Below are 18,470 nucleotides of genomic sequence, written 5' to 3' on the forward strand. Positions count from 1 at the left end.
TAAATTGTCCCTTAGTGTCCAAAGATGTGCAGGTTAGGTGGATTGGCCGTGCTAAATTGGCCCTTAGCGTCCAAAGATGTGCAGGTTAGGTGGATTGGCCATGCTAAATTGTCCCTTAGCGTCCAAAGATGTGCAGGTTAGGTGGATTGGGCATGGCAAATGCATGGGGTTACGGGGATGGGCCTGGGTAAGATGCTCAGTCGGAGGGTCAGTGCAGATTCTACACTAGTGATTCTCTGGGGACAGAGCTGTCAATCAAACAGCCCAGGGACAGTGGCACAGTGGTTAGCACTGCTGCCTCACAGCGCGATGGACCTGGGTTCCATTCTGTCCTCGGGTGACTCTGTGGAGTTTGCACCTTCTCCCCGTGTCGGCGTGAGTTTCCTCCGGGTGCTCCGGTTTCCTCACACACTCCAAAGATGTGTGGGTTAGGTGGATTGGCCGTGGGAAATGCGTGGGGTGACAGCGGTGGGCCTGGATAAGAGGCTCTGTGGGAGCGTCAGTGCAGAGTTGATGGGCAGAGGGACAGAGCTGTCAATCAAACAGCCCGGGGACAGAGCTGTCAATCAAACACCGGCCCCGCCTCCCGGTGACGCAGCTCTACGCCACGCCCTCCGGCCGCTCGGCCAATGGGGATTGGGATGACGTGGAGGAGGGGCGGGGCTGAGGGTGGCAAAGGTCAAAGGCGCGCTGACGTCACCGGAGCGGCTCGAGCTGGGCCAAGATGGCGGCGGCGGTGGCGCTGAGGTGAAGCGGAGCCCGGGGGGGGGGAATTTCCCATTGGGGCCGGGGGCCACCCGCCCGGCTGCGGGGGCCGGATAGCCCCGCCTGTGGGCCGGGCAGTGAGGCTAGGGGGCCCCGCCTGTGGGTCGGGCTTTAACCCAGGCACCGTCAGCCCGAGTGGGGCTTCCTGGAGGGTTGCCAACCCTCCCGGGCAGCCCGGGAGGCTGCAGCCCCCGCACTGAGCCTCCCTCCCCACTGTGAGGCCCTGAGTGCCCGGCCAGGGGGCCTTACTGCAGGAGGGAGTGGGCACTGTGGGGGCAGGGGAGGGTGGGATGGTGCCTCCAGGAAAGTGGCCAAGCCCAGTTGGTAACCAGCTGGAGGAAGCCAGTCTGGAAGGAGCAGCCTGGCCCCAGGCTTCACCGGGGGGGCTGTTTGTGTCTGGGGCTTGTCTGAGCCAACACACCCAGCTGTGGCGGCACAGTGGGTTAGCACTGCTGCCTCACAGGGACCCGGGGTGGCACAGTGGGTTAGCACTGCTGTCTCACAGCGGCAGGGACCCGGGGCAGCACGGTGACACAGTGGGTTAGCACTGCTGTCTCACAGCGGCAGGGACCCGGGGCAGCACGGTGACACAGTGGTTAGCACTGCTGCCTCACAGGGACCCGGGGTGGCACAGTGGGTTAGCACTGCTGTCTCACAGCGGCAGGGACCCGGGGCAGCACGGTGACACAGTGGTTAGCACTGCTGTCTCACAGCGCCAGGGACCCGGGGCAGCACGGTGACACAGTGGGTTAGCACTGCTGCCTCACAGTGCCAGGGACCCAGGGCAGCACGGTGACACAGTGGGTTAGCACTGCTGCCTCACAGCGCCAGGAATCTGGGTCCGATTCCCAGCTTGGGTCACTGTCTGTGTGGAGTTTGCACGTTCTCCCAGTGTCTGCGTGGCTTGCCTCCGGGTGCTCCGATTTCCTCCCACAGATCGAAAGGCATGCGGGTTAGGTGGATTGGCCGTGCTAAATTGCCCCTTGTTGTCAGGGGGATTAGTAGGGTAAATGCACGGGTTTACTGGGATAGGGCCTGGGTGGGATTGTGGTTGGGGCAGCCTCGATGGGCTGAATGGCCTCTTTCTGCACTATAGGGATTCTATGATTTTGGTGCATTCTCAGCCGTGGCAGTGGATAGAAACAGAGATAGGAGGAGGCCATTCAGCCCTTCGAGCCTGCTCCGCCATTCATCACCATCATGGCTGATCATCCAACTCAACAGCCCAATCCTGCTTTCCCCCCATAACCTTTGACCCCGTTCGCCCCCAAGTGCTCTATCCAGCCGCCTCTTGAATACATTCAATGTTTTGGCATCAACTACTTCCTGTGGGAATGAATTCCACAGGCTCAGCGGGTGAAGAAATGTCTCCTCACCCCCGTCCTAAACGGTCTCCCCCGAATCCTCAGATCCACTCTTGTCTCTCGAGACAAAAGGTGGTGGAATTTGAGGACCACTTCGGAGCCTTTGGTCACACGATGTGGGCCTTCACTCTCGGTGCTGAAGGGAGTGCTGCACTGTCACAGGTGCTGAGTCTCAAACACGATGCTCCTCAAGGCCTGTCTGTCCTTTCAGGTGAATGTCGAGGGTTCCTCTGGCAGGAGAGAGCAGGGAATGTTCTATCCTTTGTCCCTGGGGTCAATATTTATCACACGGTCAACATTAAACAGATGGTTGGTAATTATTAATGATGTGGAGATTATTGGTAATTATTAAACCAGCGCAATGGCTGGGGATTGAAGCTGGTCGTTATGTGGCACTTGGTGTGTGAAAATCAGCTGCTGCATTTGCTGTGAAAGAAGTGACTAACTGCACTTTCCAAAGAACTTCCCTGATTATAAAACACTTTGGAATAGATTCAGGATAAGTGGCAGTGGGTGCAGAGGGGACGTGAGGATGAAATCTTTTACACAGAGGGTGGTGGGTGTCTGGAAATCGCTGCCCGAGTTGGTGCTGGAGGCAGAGACCCTATACTTTTTAAAAAAAAAAGTAACTGGATCTGGTTAGGTGGATTGGCCATGGTAAATTGCCCCAGTGTCCAAAGATGTGCGGGTTAGAAGGATTAGTGGGGTAAATATGTTGGGTTATGGGGTAGGGCCTTGGTGTGATTCTCTGTTGGGGAGTTGGTGCAGACTCGATGGGCTGAATGGCCACCTCCTGCACTGTAGGGATTCTATGCACCTTAAGTGCTGTCCTGTACAGGGTTATGGGCCAGGTGCAGGAAGGTGGGATTAGGAAGGGCATCTGGGTGTCCCCAGGCTGGCACGGATAAGATGGGCCAAAAGGCCTGCTGTAAGCCATGGTTGTGAGGTTGCAAAATGTGAGGGGAAAAAAAAGTGATGCCGATATACGCATGAACACACGGGCTCAGCTCCATTCTTCTGGGAGACTGTGAGGACGTGTTTCTACTGCAGCCTGGCCCCCTCCTGACTTGTACGTTCCTCCTCCATCTGCTCCGAGCTCTGGGTCGGGGTGAAAGTGGCCACCCTCTAGCCGATCGGTAAGATGATGAATATATTCAGTGCTGTCTCCGTTTTGCAGTGTGCGATGGATTGTCCTCACCTGGGTGACTCTCTGTATCACAACAATGCAGGCTGTGGACCGAAGTAACTTCAAAACCTGTGAACAAAGTGCATTCTGCAAGTAAGTGTCGACAAAGTGCAAGGGTCAAACTCTTTCTGAATCTGTGTGTTTACCCAGTGCTCGGAGCCCACCTCCAAATGGTTCATGTATTCTTGTCAATATTAGGCTGGTGGATAAACGATTGAGGGTTGGGGTTTTATTCCACGTTTTGCGGAGTCCTGACCTTGTTTGAGACCTGGTTGTTCACTCAGACACGTACAGTTCACTGAGATTTCACAACTAGCCGCCAATTCCCTGAGGCTAAACTTGGCTACAGCTGAGGGTGGCACAGCGGTTAGCGCCGCTGCCTCACAGCGGTTAGCGCCGCTGCCTCACAGCGCCACGGACCTGGGTTCAATTCCAGCCTCAGGTCACTGTCTGAGTGGAGTATGCACGTTCTCCCCGTGTCTGCGTGGGTTTCCTCCGGGTGCTCCGGTTTCCTCCCACAGTCCAAAGATGTGCGGGTTAGGGTGGATTGGCCGTGCTAAATTGCCCCTTTAGTGTCAGGGGGATTAGCAGGGTAAATGCATGGGGTTACAGGGACAGGGCCTGGGTGGGATTGTGGTCGGTGCAGACTCGATGGGCTGAATGGCCTCCTTCTGCACTGTAGGATTCTATGAATCTGAGTGACCCCTTTCTCGCCAGCGTGGCTGGGACTGCCGCACTATTACCAGCTCCAACATCACCTTCTGTTCAAGCACTCCCCATCCTGACTCCCATTATCCGACGATTCTATCAATCCCTTTATTGACTGTGAACAACTTGCAATCTGCAACAGTGCTGCCAGTATCCAAATTCATAACAGCTCCCATTTACCATCAACTTTCAGAAAGCTTCCCTATCTCTGTAACCCCCTCCAGCCCCCACACCCCCTCCCTATCTCTGTAACCCCCTCCAGCCCCCACACCCCCTCCCTATCTCTGTAACCCCCTCCAGCCCCCACACCCCCTCCCTATCTCTGTAACCCCCTCCAGCCCCCACACCCCCTCCCTATCTCTGTAACCCCCTCCAGCCCCCACACCCCCTCCCTATCTCTGTAACCCCCTCCAGCCCCCACACCCCCTCCCTATCTCTGTAACCCCCTCCAGCCCCTACAACCCCTCCCTATCTCTGTAACCCCCTCCAGCCCCCACACCCCCTCCCTATCTCTGTAACCCCCTCCAGCCCCTACAACCCCTCCCTATCTCTGTAACCTCCTCCAGCCCCTACACCCCCTCCCTATCTCTGTAACCCCCTCCAGCCCCCACACCCCCTCCCTATCTCTGTAACCCCCTCCAGCCCCTACAACCCCTCCCTATCTCTGTAACCCCCTCCAGCCCCCACACCCCCTCCCTATCTCTGTAACCCCCTCCAGCCCCTACAACCCCTCCCTATCTCTGTAACCTCCTCCAGTCCCTACACCCCCTCCCTATCTCTGTAACCCCCTCCAGTCCCTACACCCCCTCCCTATCTCTGTAACCTCCTCCAGCCCCTACACCCCCTCCCTATCTCTGTAACCTCCTCCAGCCCCTACACCCCTCACTATCTCTGTAACCTCCTCCAGTCCCTACACCCCCTCCCTATCTCTGTAACCTCCTCCAGTCCCTACACCCCTCCCTATCTCTGTAACCTCCTCCAGCCCCTACACCCCCTCCCTATCTCTGTAAGCTCCTCCAGCCCCTACACCCCCTCCCTATCTCTGTAACCTCCTCCAGTCCCCACACCCCCTCCCTATCCCTGTAACCTCCTCTAGCCCCTACACCCCCCTCCCTATCTCTGTAACCTCCTCCAGCCCCTACACCCCCTCCCTATCTCTGTAACCTCCTCCAGCCCCTACACCCCCTCCCTATCTCTGTAACCTCCTCCAGCCCCTACACCCCCTCCCTATCTCTGTAAGCTCCTCCAGCCCCTACACCCCCCTCCCTATCTCTGTAAGCTCCTCCAGCCCCTACACCCCCTCCCTATCTCTGTAACCTCCTCCAGTCCCCACACCCCCTCCCTATCCCTGTAACCTCCTCTAGCCCCTACACCCCCCTCCCTATCTCTGTAACCTCCTCCAGCCCCTACACCCCCTCCCTATCTCTGTAACCTCCTCCAGCCCCTACACCCCCTCCCTATCTCTGTAGCCTCTGAGGCGGCGCTGGGCTGCCTGCTGCTACCTCAGCGGCCTGGGGGAGTTGGACAGGACGGAGTTGATATCCAGTTGGATGGAGATTGTGTCTGATGTGTCTGCTGTGTGTTCCTCCCCAGGCGACAGAGGAATATTAAACCGGAGAATTCTCCCTATCGCGCTCTCCTCAACTCTCTGGAGGTGACTGAGAAAGTGGTCAGGCTGCAGCTCATTAATGAAGTGAATAAGGTGGGTGTGAGTGTGCGGATTGACAGCTGAGCCTCTTGGTCTAAGATGTTTGGGTGGCACAGTGGGTTAGCACTGCTGCCTCTCAGCGCCAGGAACCCGGGGCAACACGGTGGCACAGTGGTTAGCACTGCTGCCTCACAGTGCCAGGGTCCTGGGTTCGATTCCCGGCTCAGGTCACTGTCTGTGCGCAGTCTGCACATTCTCCCCGTGTCTGCCTGGGTTTCCTCTGGTTTCCTCCCACAGTGTACAAGATTATGAAGGGGATAGATAGGGTGAACGGTGGGAAGCTTTTTCCCAGATCAGAAGTGACGATCACGAGGGGTCACGGGCTCAAGGTGAGAGGGGCGAAGTATAACTCAGATATTAGAGGGATGTTTTTTTACACAGAGGGTGGTGGGGGCCTGGAATGCGCTGCCAAGTAGGGTGGTGGTGGAGGCAGGCACGCTGACATCGTTTAAGACTTACCTGGATAGTCACATGAGCAGCCTGGGAATGGAGGGATACAAACGATTGGTCTAGTTGGACCAAGGAGCGGCACAGGCTTGGAGGGCCGAAGGGCCTGTTTCCTGTGCTGTACTGTTCTTTGTTCGAAAGACGTGTGGATTGGCCGCGCTAAATTGACCCTTAGTGCCGGGGGATTAGCCAGGGTAAATATGTGGGGTTACAGGGATAGGGCCTGGGTGGGATTGTGGTCGGTGCAGGCTCGATGGGCTGAATGGCCTCCTTCTGCACTGTAGGGATTCTACGATTCTGTGAATATGGTGAATTCTCTGACCTGGGTTTCAGGTGGGCGGGTCCTGTGAGGATAATCTTGAAATAATTTAGTGAGTAACCGGAGAATCCCAAAGCCAGGCCCTGACCACCTTTTATATTCATTTATGGGATGTGGGCATCACTGGCTGGGCTCGCATTTATTGCCCATCCAGTTCAGAGGGCATTTAAGAGCCAACCACATTGCTGTGGCTCTGGAGTCACATGTAGGCCAGACCGGGGTAAGGACGGCAGATTTCCTTCCCTAAAGGGAACCAGATGGGTTTTTCCGACAACGGGCCATCAGTAGATTCTTAATCCCAGATATTTTTTATTGAATTCAAATTTCACCGTCTGCCGTGGCGGGGATTCGAACCCGGGTCCCCCAGAACATTCCCCGAGGTCACTGGATTACCAGTCCAGTGATAATACCACTACGCCACTGCCTTCCCATGCTTGACAACGTAGACTGAGGAAAGAAACCATTTCCACTGGCAGGAGGGGTGGGTAACCAGGTTTAAAATAATTGGTGAAGGATGCTGGGGAAAGGAGAACGATTCTTGTGCAGCGAATAGTTTTGATCATAGAATCCCGGCAGTGCAGAAGGTGGCCATTCGACCCATCGAATCTGCACCGACCACCCAGGCCCTATTCCCATAACCCCACACATTTACCCTAGCTAATCCCCCTGACACTAAGGGCCAACTTAGCACGGCCAATCCACCCTAACCAGCACATCTTTCGGACTGTGGGAAGGAACCGGAGCACCCGGAGGAAACCCACGCAGACACGGGGAGAACGTGCAGACTCCGCACAGACAGTGACCCGAGCTGGGAATCGAACCCGGGTCCCTGGCGCTGTGAGGCAGCGATGCTAACCACTGTGCCACCGTGCTGCCCCGGGTCCCTGGCGCTGTGAGGCAGCGATGCTAACCCACTGTGCCACCATGCTGCCCCGGGTCCCTGGCGCTGTGAGGCAGCGATGCTAACCCACTGTGCCACCGTGCTGCCCCGGGTCCCTGGCGCTGTGAGGCAGCGATGCTAACCCACTGTGCCACCTCGGTCCCTGGCGCTGTGAGGCAGCAGTGCTAACCCACTGTGCCACCGTGCTGCCCTGGGTCCCTGGCACTGTGAGGCAGCAGTACTAACCACTGTGCCACCGTGCTGCCCCGGGTCCCCGGCGCTGTGAGGCAGCAGTGCTAACCACTGTGCCACCGTGCTGCCCCGGGTCCCTGGCGCTGTGAGGCAGCGATGCTAACCCACTGTGCCACCGTGCCGTGGCACAAACCTGCGTGAAATGGTTAGCTCCCTCAAAGAACCAGTACAGGCACAACAAGCTGAATGGCCGTCTCCGGTGCTTTATGTTCTGAGATCTGGAAGCATTTGAAAGAGATCAGCCAGGAAGGAACAGGCTCGAAGGCTGAATTGCCGACGTCTGCTCCGGATTAGTAGGTTCCTACGAAAATAGAAGTGGATATTTTTCGTTGGAGCCCCCTTACTTTTATTGACAAATATTTTCCCCAGTCTCCCTCCCCACCTAATTTTATTTATTATTGTCACATGTATTAGCATACGGTGAAAAGTATTGTTTCTTGCGCGCTATACAGACAAAGCATACCGTTCATAGAGAAGGAAAGGAGAGGGTGCAGAATGTAGTGTTACAGTCACAGCTAGGGTATAAGACCCTCGTCAGACCCCACTTGGAGTACTGTGCTCAGTTCTGGTCGCCTCACTATAGGAAGGATGTGGAAAAGATTGAAAGGGTGCAGAGGAGATTTACAAGGATGTTGCCTGGGTTGGGGAGCATGCCTTATGAGGATAGGCTGAGGGAGCTCGGTCTTTTCTCCTTGGAGAGACGAAGGATGAGAGGGGACCTAATAGAGGTCCATAAGATGTTGAGAGGCATAGATCGGGTGGACTCTCAGAGGCTTTTTCCCAGGGTGGAAATGTCTGCTACGAGAGGACACAGGTTTAAGGTGCTGGGGGGTAGGTACAGGGGAGATGTTAGGGTAAGTTTTTCACACACAGGGTGGTGGGCGAGTGGAATCGGCTGCTGTCAGTGGTGGTGGAGGCGAACTCAATAGGGTCTTTTAAGAGACTCCTGGATGAGTACATGGAGCTTAATAGGATGGAGGGTTATAGGTCGGTCTAGAAGGTAGGGATGTGTTCGGCACAACTTGTGGGGCCGAAGGGCCTGTTTGTGCTGTAGTTTTTCTATGTTTCCTCTATGTTTCTATAGAGAAAGATCAACTTAATGCAAGATAGGTCCACTCAAAAGTCCGACAGCAGCAGGGAAGAAGCTGTTCTTGAATCGGTTGGTACGTGACCTCAGACTTTTGTACCTTTTTCCCCGACGGAAGAAGGTGGAAGAGAGAATGTCCGGGGTGTGTGGGGTCCTTAATTCTGCTGGCTGCTTTTCCCCGAGGCAGTGGGAAGTGTAGACAGAGTCAATGGATGGGAGGCTGGTTTGCGTGATGGATTGGGCTACATTCACGACCCTTTGTAGTTCCTTGTGGTCTTGGACAGACCAAGCTGTGATACAACCAGAAAGAATGCTTTCTCCAACAGAGCATGGTGTCAGTTCCAAACTCTCCTTTCCTTTTGGATGATCAGAAAAAGCCCCAAACCCTCCATCCTTTACCAGGATGTACCTTTGCCGTTGCCCCTGTGTGGTCAGATCCACCATCTCCCAGAAAATCCATCTTCCTCTGCCGTCTTGGAGTTGCTGGAATTGGGGAGGGGGGGGAAAGGCCGGTGCAGGAACGATGGAAGTAACGAGGGGATGTGAGTAAAGATCACTACCCGTGTCCAACGCCTGAATTTAACCCACAGCCAGGGCAGCGAGCGAGGAACCGAACACACTTCACACTGTCGACAAAGCAAGACAGGAATTTGGGGTGGGGTTACTTGTCTGCCTCTCTTGTCCAGACCCTGCTGGGGTTATATATAAACGTCAGTGTGTGTTTGGGTCTTTTGCAGGTTCCTCTACTACTTGAGGTGTTTGGCCTTCAAGGGAACATGACTAGGATTAAAATTAATGAGTTGAATCCATTGAAGCCACGATATGAAGTGCGGGATGTGTTACTACAAGATCCACCTACTGTACCGTAAGCTACTGGACTCTTTTTGTTTCAGATCTTTTACAATCTATAAATAATTCCACACCTTGTGGTGAAGTCATTGTCCAAGATGAAACATCTGTATTTGTCGAGGCAACTTGAAAATACCCAGATGTTGCACTCTGAACCAAGTGGTATTAGTCTGGGGGGAGTGAAGACAGTGCTGGGTATTCAGCACTCGGGATGGGGCGGCACGGTGACACAGTGGTTAGCACTGCTGCCTCACAGCGCCAGGGACCCGGGGCAGCACGGTGACACAGTGGGTTAGCACTGCTGCCTCACAGCGCCAGGGACCCGGGTTCGATTCCCTGCTTGGGTCACTGTCTGTGAGGAGTCTGCACGTTCTCCCCGTGTCTGCGTGGGTTTCCTCCGGGTGCTCCGGTTTCCTCCCAGAGTCCAAAGATGTGCGGGTTAGGTGGATTGGCCGTGCTAAATTGCCCCTTGGTGTCCAAAGATGTGCGGGTTAGGTGGATTGGCCGTGCTAAATTGCCCCTTGGTGTCCAAAGATGTGCGGGTTAGGGTGGATTGGCCATGCTAAATTGCCCCTTAGTGTCCAAAGATGTGCAGGTTGGGTGGATTGGCCATGCTAAATTGTCCCCTAGTGTCCAAAGATGTGCAGGTTGGGTGGATTGGCCATGCTAAATTGTCCCCTAGTGTCTATAGATGTGCGGGTTAAGTGGATTGGCCATGCAAAGTGCAGAGAGGAGGAATGGGCCAAGGTGGGATGCTCTTTGAGAGTTGGTGCATACTCAATGGGCTGAAATGCCTCCTGCGCTGTCGGGATTCTATGGTTCTACGTAGGGCTGTACAGTTCTCTGTCCAACTGGCCCTGTGCAGCCAGCGGGCTTTTGACTGGGGCACTGAGAGACGGGTCTGGGTGAGCTTTAAATTGAGCCAGCCACGACGATGATAAAACTCTGCGCTTTCCGCTTTCAGCTTAACGGTTGTGGGGAAGGACGAAGGAAGCGTGGAGCTGAGCTTCGGAAACCAGCTGTACAAGCTGATCATCACATCCAAACCATTCAGAATGGACATTATGACTGGGAATGAGCTGCTGCTGAGTATAAACTCCCGGGGCCTGATGGTGTTCGAGCACTTACGGAAGAGGAAGGACTCGTGAGTACCTGGCTGCCTCGGTTCGAGGAGAATAAAAACATCGCAGGGTGGGAAAAATACACCAACTGTACCCTCTGGCCCTCTCTCCCCGCACCGTGCAGGCTGGGGGAAATGAAGGAGTTCCCCCTCTCCTGTACCCTCTGGCCCTCTCTCCCCGCACCGTGCAGGCTGGGGGAAATGAAGGAGTTCCCCCTCTCCTGTACCCTCTGGCCCTCTCTCCCCGCACCGTGCAGGCTGGGGGAAATGAAGGAGTTCCCCCTCTCCTGTACCCTCTGGCCCTCTCTCCCCGCACCGTGCAGGCTGGGGGAAATGAAGGAGTTCCCCCTCTCCTGTACCCTCTGGCCCTCTCTCCCCGCACCGTGCAGGCTGGGGGAAATGAAGGAGTTCCCCCTCTCCTGTACCCTCTGGCCCTCTCTCCCAGCACCGTGCAGGCTGGGGGAAATTAAGGAAGTTCCTCCTCCTCCTCCTGTTTCTGCAAAGACTTTCATTATTTGACCCAGCAGAATAGAACGTGCGGTGGTTCCAGAGTCCGATTTCCTCCAGGTCCTTTATCTGTGACTGTTCTGTTCTAACTTGCTCTCTCATTGGCTTGCGGTCGTCCTGCTGTTATCGAACCATCTTACTGATCCATCGCTCATTGAAAGATATTGACTGTCTATCGATCAGCCCATCAGCGTCTACCCTCCTCCAGACTCAACACTCCTAATCGCGCCTAGTCCTTTTCATCTGGCCAGTCTAATCTCGACGTGGCTTTTTATCTGTGACTGAACCTGGGGTTGAATCCTTGCAGCCCCATTGCTCCCTCTATTCCCCGGAAATTCTATCCTGCCTTCTGAGCTGCTTGTGTGTGAATCTTGTATCCCTTTCCCCTTGTTCTGGACCCCCCTCGGTTACTGGGGAGAGTCTTGCTTCTGTCGCCCCCCCTCCCTCCCGCCACACTCTAGCTCCTGTTTCTCTGGCCGATCTTTTGAATTTGTATCTCCTCAGAGCGGGCGGTAGCCAGCTGAGTGAAGCAGTCCTGTGGCGGATACCCTCCCTGTGCAGGGTGAAGCCTCGTCCTTAGCTCTTGCCTGTTTTTTTATTAAAAAAACATTCTCTGTGGTTCCTCTCTGCCCGAGCTGTTTATCACCTGTCCGAACCTCCTCCTGTGGTTCAGGGTGGGGTTGAGACTGATTGGAGAGCTGCTGGGGTGGGGTGTCCGACCCCCGCCAGAGACGGACAAGTTGTCGCTGCTGCCAGATTGGCTGAAATCGCCTGCCTCCGCACCCCTGCTGTGAGGATGGGGCCGCTCCCTGTGTGATTGCTGGATTTTTCTCACCCGTTTTTTTTGTCGTGAATTGCTGTGGTGTTGACTTGGTGTTTGCGTGAATGTCCTGTCTTTGTAGACCTGTTATCGGGAAGGGTTCAGCTGGCCTGTCTCTGCTCTTTTCAGCTATTGGATCGCTCCCAGTCACATCCTCTCTCTAGCTCCCTGTAAATCTCGGAGGGGGGGGGGGGGGGGGGTGGGGGGGCAGAAGCTGCTCGGTTCGTGAGATCCTCCCCCACACACACACACACCAGTCAGTGACTGCAGCCCAAGGTGTAGGGGAAGGGGACAGGCGGGGTTGAGTGTGGGGGGGGAAGGGGACAGGCGGGGTTGAGTGTGGGGGGGGAAGGGGACAGGCGGGGTTGAGTGTGGGGGGGGAAGGGGACAGGCGGGGTTGAGTGTGGGGGGGGGAAGGGGACAGGCGGGGTTGAGTGTGGGGGGGGAAGGGGACAGGCGGGGTTGAGTGTGGTGGGGGGAAGGGGACAGGCGGGGTTGAGTGTGGGGGGGGAAGGGGACAGGCGGGGTTGAGTGTGGGGGGGGAAGGGGACAGGCGGGGTTGAGTGTGGGGGGGGAAGGGGACAGGCGGGGTTGAGTGTGGGGGGGGAAGGGGACAGGCGGGGTTGAGTGTGGGGGGGGAAGGGGACAGGCGGGGTTGAGTGTGGGGGGGGGGGAAGGGGACAGGCGGGGTTGAGTGGGGGATGGGGGAAGGGGACAGGCGGGGTTGAGTGTGGGGGGGGAGGGGACAGGCGGGGTTGAGTGTGGGGGGGGAAGGGGACAGGCGGGGTTGAGTGTGGGGGGGGAAGGGGACAGGCGGGGTTGAGTGTGGGGGGGGGGAAGGGGACAGGCGGGGTTGAGTGGGGGATGGGGGAAGGGGACAGGCGGGGTTGAGTGTGGGGGGGGAGGGGACAGGCGGGGTTGAGTGGGGGGGGAGGGGACAGGCGGGGTTGAGTGTGGGGGGGGAGGGGACAGGCGGGGTTGAGTGTGGGGGGGGGAAGGGGACAGGCGGGGCTGAGTGGGGGGGAAGGGGACAGGCGGGGTTGAGTGTGGGGGGGGAAGGGGACAGGCGGGGTTGAGTGGGGGGGAAGGGGACAGGCGGGGTTGAGTGGGGGGGAAGGGGACAGGCGGGGTTGAGTGGGGGGGGGAAGGGGACAGGCGGGGTTGAGTGGGGGGGGGGATGGGGACAGGCGGGGTTGAGTGTGGGGGGAGAAGGGGACAGGCGGAGTTGAGTGTGGGGGGGGGAATGGGACAGGCGGGGCTGAGTGGGGGGGGGAGGGGACAGGCGGGGTTGAGTGTGGGGGGGGGGAAGGGGACAGGCGGGGTTGAGTGTGGGGGGGGGGAAGGGGACAGGCGGGGATGAGTGTGGGGGGGGGGGAGGGGACAGGCGGGGTTGGGGGGGGGGGGGAAGGGGACAGGCGGGGTTGAGTGTGGGGGGGGGAGGGGACAGGCGGGGTTGAGTGTGGGGGGGGGAAGGGGACAGGCGGGGTTGAGTGTGGGGGGGGAAGGGGACAGGCGGGGTTGAGTGTGGGGGGGGAAGGGGACAGGCGGGGTTGAGTGTGGGGGGGGAAGGGGACAGGCGGGGTTGAGTGTGGGGGGGGAAGGGGACAGGCGGGGTTGAGTGTGGGGGGGGGAAGGGGACAGGCGGGGTTGAGTGGGGGATGGGGGAAGGGGACAGGCGGGGTTGAGTGTGGGGGGGGGAGGGGACAGGCGGGGTTGAGTGTGGGGGGGGGAGGGGACAGGCGGGGTTGAGTGTGGGGGGGGGAAGGGGACAGGCGGGGTTGAGTGTGGGGGGGGGAAGGGGACAGGCGGGGCTGAGTGGGGTGAAAGGGGACAGGCGGGGTTGAGTGGGGGGGGATGGGGACAGGCGGGGTTGAGTGTGGGGGGGAAGGGGACAGGCGGGGTTGAGTGTGGGGGGGGAAAGGGACAGGCGGGGTTGAGTGTGGGGGGGGAAGGGGACAGGCGGGGTTGAGTGTGGGGGGGGAAGGGGACAGGCGGGGTTGAGTGTGGGGGGGGGACGGGGACAGGCGGGGTTGAGTGTGGGGGGGGGAAGGGGACAGGCGGGGCTGAGTGTGGGGGGGAGGGGACAGGCGGGGTTGAGTGTGGGGGGGAAGGGGACAGGCGGGGTTGAGTGGGGGATGGGGGAAGGGGACAGGCGGGGCTGAGTGTGGGGGGGAGGGGACAGGCGGGGTTGAGTGTGGGGGGGGAAGGGGACAGGCGGGGTTGAGTGGGGGATGGGGGAAGGGGACAGGCGGGGCTGAGTGTGGGGGGGGAAGGGGACAGGCGGCGTTGAGTGGGGGATGGGGGAAGGGGACAGGCGGGGTTGAGTGTGGGGGGGGGAAGGGGACAGGCGGGGTTGAGTGTGGGGGGGGGAAGGGGACAGGCGGGGTTGAGTGTGGGGGGGGAAGGGGACAGGCGGGGTTGAGTGTGGGGGGGGAAGGGGACAGGCGGGGTTGAGTGGGGGATGGGGGAAGGGGACAGGCGGGGTTGAGTGTGGGGGGGGGAAGGGGACAGGCGGGGTTGAGTGGGGGATGGGGGAAGGGGACAGGCGGGGTTGAGTGTGGGGGGGGAAGGGGACAGGCGGGGTTGAGTGGGGGGATGGGGGAAGGGGACAGGCGGGGTTGAGTGTGGGGGGGAAGGGGACAGGCGGTGTTGAGTGTGGGGGGGAGGGGACAGGCGGGGTTGAGTGTGGGGGGGGAAGGGGACAGGCGGGGTTGAGTGTGGGGGGGGAAGGGGACAGGCGGGGTTGAGTGTGGGGGGGGAAGGGGACAGGCGGGGTTGAGTGGGGGATGGGGGAAGGGGACAGGCGGGGTTGAGTGTGGGGGGGGGAAGGGGACAGGCGGGGTTGAGTGTGGGGGGGGTAGGGGACAGGCGGGGTTGAGTGTGGGGGGGGGGGAAGGGGACAGGCGGGGTTGAGTGTGGGGGGGGAAGGGGACAGGCGGGGTTGAGTGTGGGGGGGGAAGGGGACAGGCGGGGTTGAGTGTGGGGGGGGGAAGGGGACAGGCGGGGTTGTGGGGGGGGAAGGGGACAGGCGGGGCTGAGTGGGGGATGGGGGAAGGGGACAGGCGGGGTTGAGTGGGGGGGGGAAGGGGACAGGCGGGGTTGAGTGTGGGGGGGGAAGGGGACATGCGGGGTTGAGTGTGGGGGGGGAAGGGGACAGGCGGGGTTGAGTGTGGGGGGGAAGGGGACAGGCGGGGTTGAGTGGGGGATGGGGGAAGGGGACAGGCGGGGTTGAGTGTGGGGGGGGGAAGGGGACAGGCGGGGTTGAGTGTGGGGGGGGTAGGGGACAGGCGGGGTTGAGTGTGGGGGGGGGGAAGGGGACAGGCGGGGTTGAGTGTGGGGGGGAAGGGGACAGGCGGGGTTGAGTGTGGGGGGGGGAAGGGGACAGGCGGGGTTGAGTGTGGGGGGCGGAAGGGGACAGGCGGGGTTGTGGGGGGGGAAGGGGACAGGCGGGGCTGAGTGGGGGATGGGGGAAGGGGACAGGCGGGGTTGAGTGGGGGGGGGAAGGGGACAGGCGGGGTTGAGTGTGGGGGGGGAAGGGGACAGGCGGGGTTGAGTGGGAGATGGGGGAAGGGGACAGGCGGGGCTGAGTGTGGGGGGGAGGGGACAGGCGGGGTTGAGTGTGGGGGGGGAAGGGGACAGGCGGGGTTGAGTGGGGGATGGGGGAAGGGGACAGGCGGGGCTGAGTGTGGGGGGGGAAGGGGACAGGCGGGGTTGAGTGGGGGATGGGGGAAGGGGACAGGCGGGGTTGAGTGTGGGGGGGGAAGGGGACAGGCGGGGTTGAGTGTGGGGGGGGAAGGGGACAGGCGGGGTTGAGTGTGGGGGGGGAAGGGGACAGGCGGGGTTGAGTGTGGGGGGGGAAGGGGACAGGCGGGGTTGAGTGTGGGGGGGAGGGGACAGGCGGGGTTGAGTGTGGGGGGGGAAGGGGACAGGCGGGGTTGAGTGTGGGGGGGGAAGGGGACAGGCGGGGTTGAGTGTGGGGGGGAGGGGACAGGCGGGGTTGAGTGTGGGGCGGGAAGGGGACAGGCGGGGTTGAGTGTGGGGGGGGGGAGGGGACAGGCGGGGTTGAGTGTGGGGGGGGAAGGGGACAGGCGGGGTTGAGTGTGGGGGGGGGGGAAGGGGACAGGCGGGGTTGAGTGTGGGGGGGGAAGGGGACAGGCGGGGTTGAGTGTGGGGGGGGAAGGGGACAGGCGGGGATGAGTGTGGGGGGGGAAGGGGACAGGCGGGGTTGAGTGTGGGGGGGGAGGGGACAGGCGGGGTTGAGTGTGGGGGGGGAAGGGGACAGGCGGGCATGAGTGTGGGGGGGGAAGGGGACAGGCGGGGTTTGGGGGGGGGGGGAAGGGGACAGGCGGGGCTGAGTGTGGGGGGGGAAAGGGGACAGGCGGGGTTGAGTGTGGGGGGGGGAAAGGGGACAGGCAGGGTGGGGGTGGGGAGGAGATCTGTCTGAGGTGATTGGGGAGGATGCTGTCACTCTGAGCTCCCGTTTGTTGTCGTTCTGGGGAGGGGGCAGTGCCTGGGGAACCCTGCCTGTGTTGGGAATCAGTTTGTTTAATTGTCAAACCCGTCGCTGCAAGCTCCCGACGCGGTGATATTCCTGTCCGTTTACCCCAGTCTCCGCTTCCCCCTTCTTTTAGCCTCGGGAGGAGGGGGTAAGCGGGGGAAATCGGGATATTGGATTTGATAATCAGCCATGATCAAAATGGGGCAGGCTGGGAGGGCCGAATGGCCTCCTCTTGCTCCTGCCGAGTGCCGTGGGGCCCCCAATAGCTGTGGTGGTGAAAGAGACGGGCAGATTGTTTCCAACTCCCACCCCCGTTGTCTGGTCGAGAAAACATTGTGTAAACTTCTTAGTGTTTTACTGTCTAAACAACATCAACTGAAACTCACGTTTTGTTCTTTTTTTTTTGTTATTTTATTCCATTTGTTTCTTCTTCCTTTTGCAACCCTCCTCTCTTAGTTACACGGAAAAAATTAGTAGCACAGTCGGTAGCATGTGGAGTAAGATGAAGAACATGTTCATTAGGTAAATGATGCACCAGCGCTGTCTTCCTCGTCCTGTTTGTGCACCTGATCCCATTTGCTTAGGGTCGCAACGATATCCGAGTAATGTGCCACATTGGAACGGCTTCACGCACCTCGTCGCTAGAAACCTCCCCTTCGGAATCTCTTCATTCGATTTCAAAACATGTAATCGAATGCCCGGGTTTTCCCTGGGGCACTTACCCCCCCCCTGTCGTTCTGTGATAGAACGCAGTCTGGCTTGCTATCGTTCTAATTCTTCATTTAACTAGTCTGCAACAGAAGCTGAGGAAAATCCATCCCTCGAGTGATGGGAGAAGTTTGGGAATTGTATCTACAGAGAACTGCCTTCTTCCCCCCTCCTCTGCGCGATACTCGCTTCTGGACACGTCTCCCTTCATTCCCGGCGCATGGTGCACTTTCTGTTTTTTTTGCCTTGCGCTCTGCGGAAGCGCTAACGAGGCTGATTACAACACCTAACACAGCATTGCAAACTTTTTATTTTGTAGAGTTGTCCCTCACTTCGCGATGGTCCAGGACGTTCTGAGGTTGGTGGGAGTGGGGGGCGGGGGAGGATCAGGTTAGCTGTGAGTTGGAACAGGGTCAGACATTCTCTCAATCCGGTTCCCAGTCTAACTGGCGGGAGGGAGGGTGGTGCTGAGTGGATACCAGAGCTGCGTCTACCCACCGCAGGGAGGTTTAAAGTTTATCAGTGTCACGGAGTAGGCTTACGTTAACACTGTAATGAAGTTACTGTGAAAATCCCCCTAGTCGCCCACACTCCGGCGCCTGTTCGGGTAACAACTGAGGGAGAATTTAGCACAGCCAATGCACCCTAACCAAGTCTTTCAGACTGGGAGGAAACCGGAGCACCCGGAAGCGGCACGGTGGCACAGTGGGTTAGCACTGCTGCTTCACAGCTCCAGGGTCCCGGGTTCGATTCCCGGCTCGGGTCACTGTCTGTGTGGAGTTTGCACATTCTCCTCGTGTCTGCGTGGGTTTCCTCCGGGTGCTCCGGTTTCCTCCCACAGTCCAAAGATGTGCGGGTTAGGTTGATTGGCCATGCTAAAAAATTGCCCCTTAGTGTCCTGGGATGCGTAGGTTAGAGGGATTAGTGGGTAAAATATGTGGGGGTAGGGCCTGGGTGGGATTGTGGTCAGTGCAGACCCGATGGGCCGAATGGCCTCCTTCTGCACTGTAGGGATTCTATTCTATTCTATTCTAAGAAACCCACGCAGACACGGGGAGAATGTGCAGACTCCACACAGACAGTGACCCAAGGCCAGGAATCGAACCCGGGTCCCTGGCACTGTGAGGCAGCAGCGCTAACCACTGTGCCACCGTGCCACCCTGGGTCCCTGGCGCTGTGAGACAGCAGCGCTAACCACTGTGCCACCGTGCCACCCTGGGTCCCTGGCACTGTGAGGCAGCAGTGCTAACCA

At 58.9% G+C, this 18,470-nt stretch overlaps 1 protein-coding gene across 1 annotated transcript in view; it reads left to right on the forward strand.

The window, feature by feature from the left end:
• The first annotated feature begins 684 nt into the window (after positions 1 to 684).
• Positions 685 to 18,470, forward strand: part of ganabb (glucosidase II alpha subunit b) — a 54,464-nt gene continuing 36,678 nt past the window's right edge. Inside the window, 6 exon segments of the mRNA XM_078206189.1 lie at positions 685 to 747; positions 3,307 to 3,408; positions 5,617 to 5,725; positions 9,454 to 9,581; positions 10,530 to 10,709; positions 16,967 to 17,032. Of these exon segments, the coding sequence (XP_078062315.1) occupies positions 725 to 747; positions 3,307 to 3,408; positions 5,617 to 5,725; positions 9,454 to 9,581; positions 10,530 to 10,709; positions 16,967 to 17,032 (608 nt within the window). The 5' untranslated portion in view covers positions 685 to 724.

Source organism: Mustelus asterias, unplaced genomic scaffold (assembly GCF_964213995.1).
Source record: "Mustelus asterias unplaced genomic scaffold, sMusAst1.hap1.1 HAP1_SCAFFOLD_1347, whole genome shotgun sequence".
Lineage (NCBI taxonomy): Eukaryota > Metazoa > Chordata > Chondrichthyes > Carcharhiniformes > Triakidae > Mustelus > Mustelus asterias.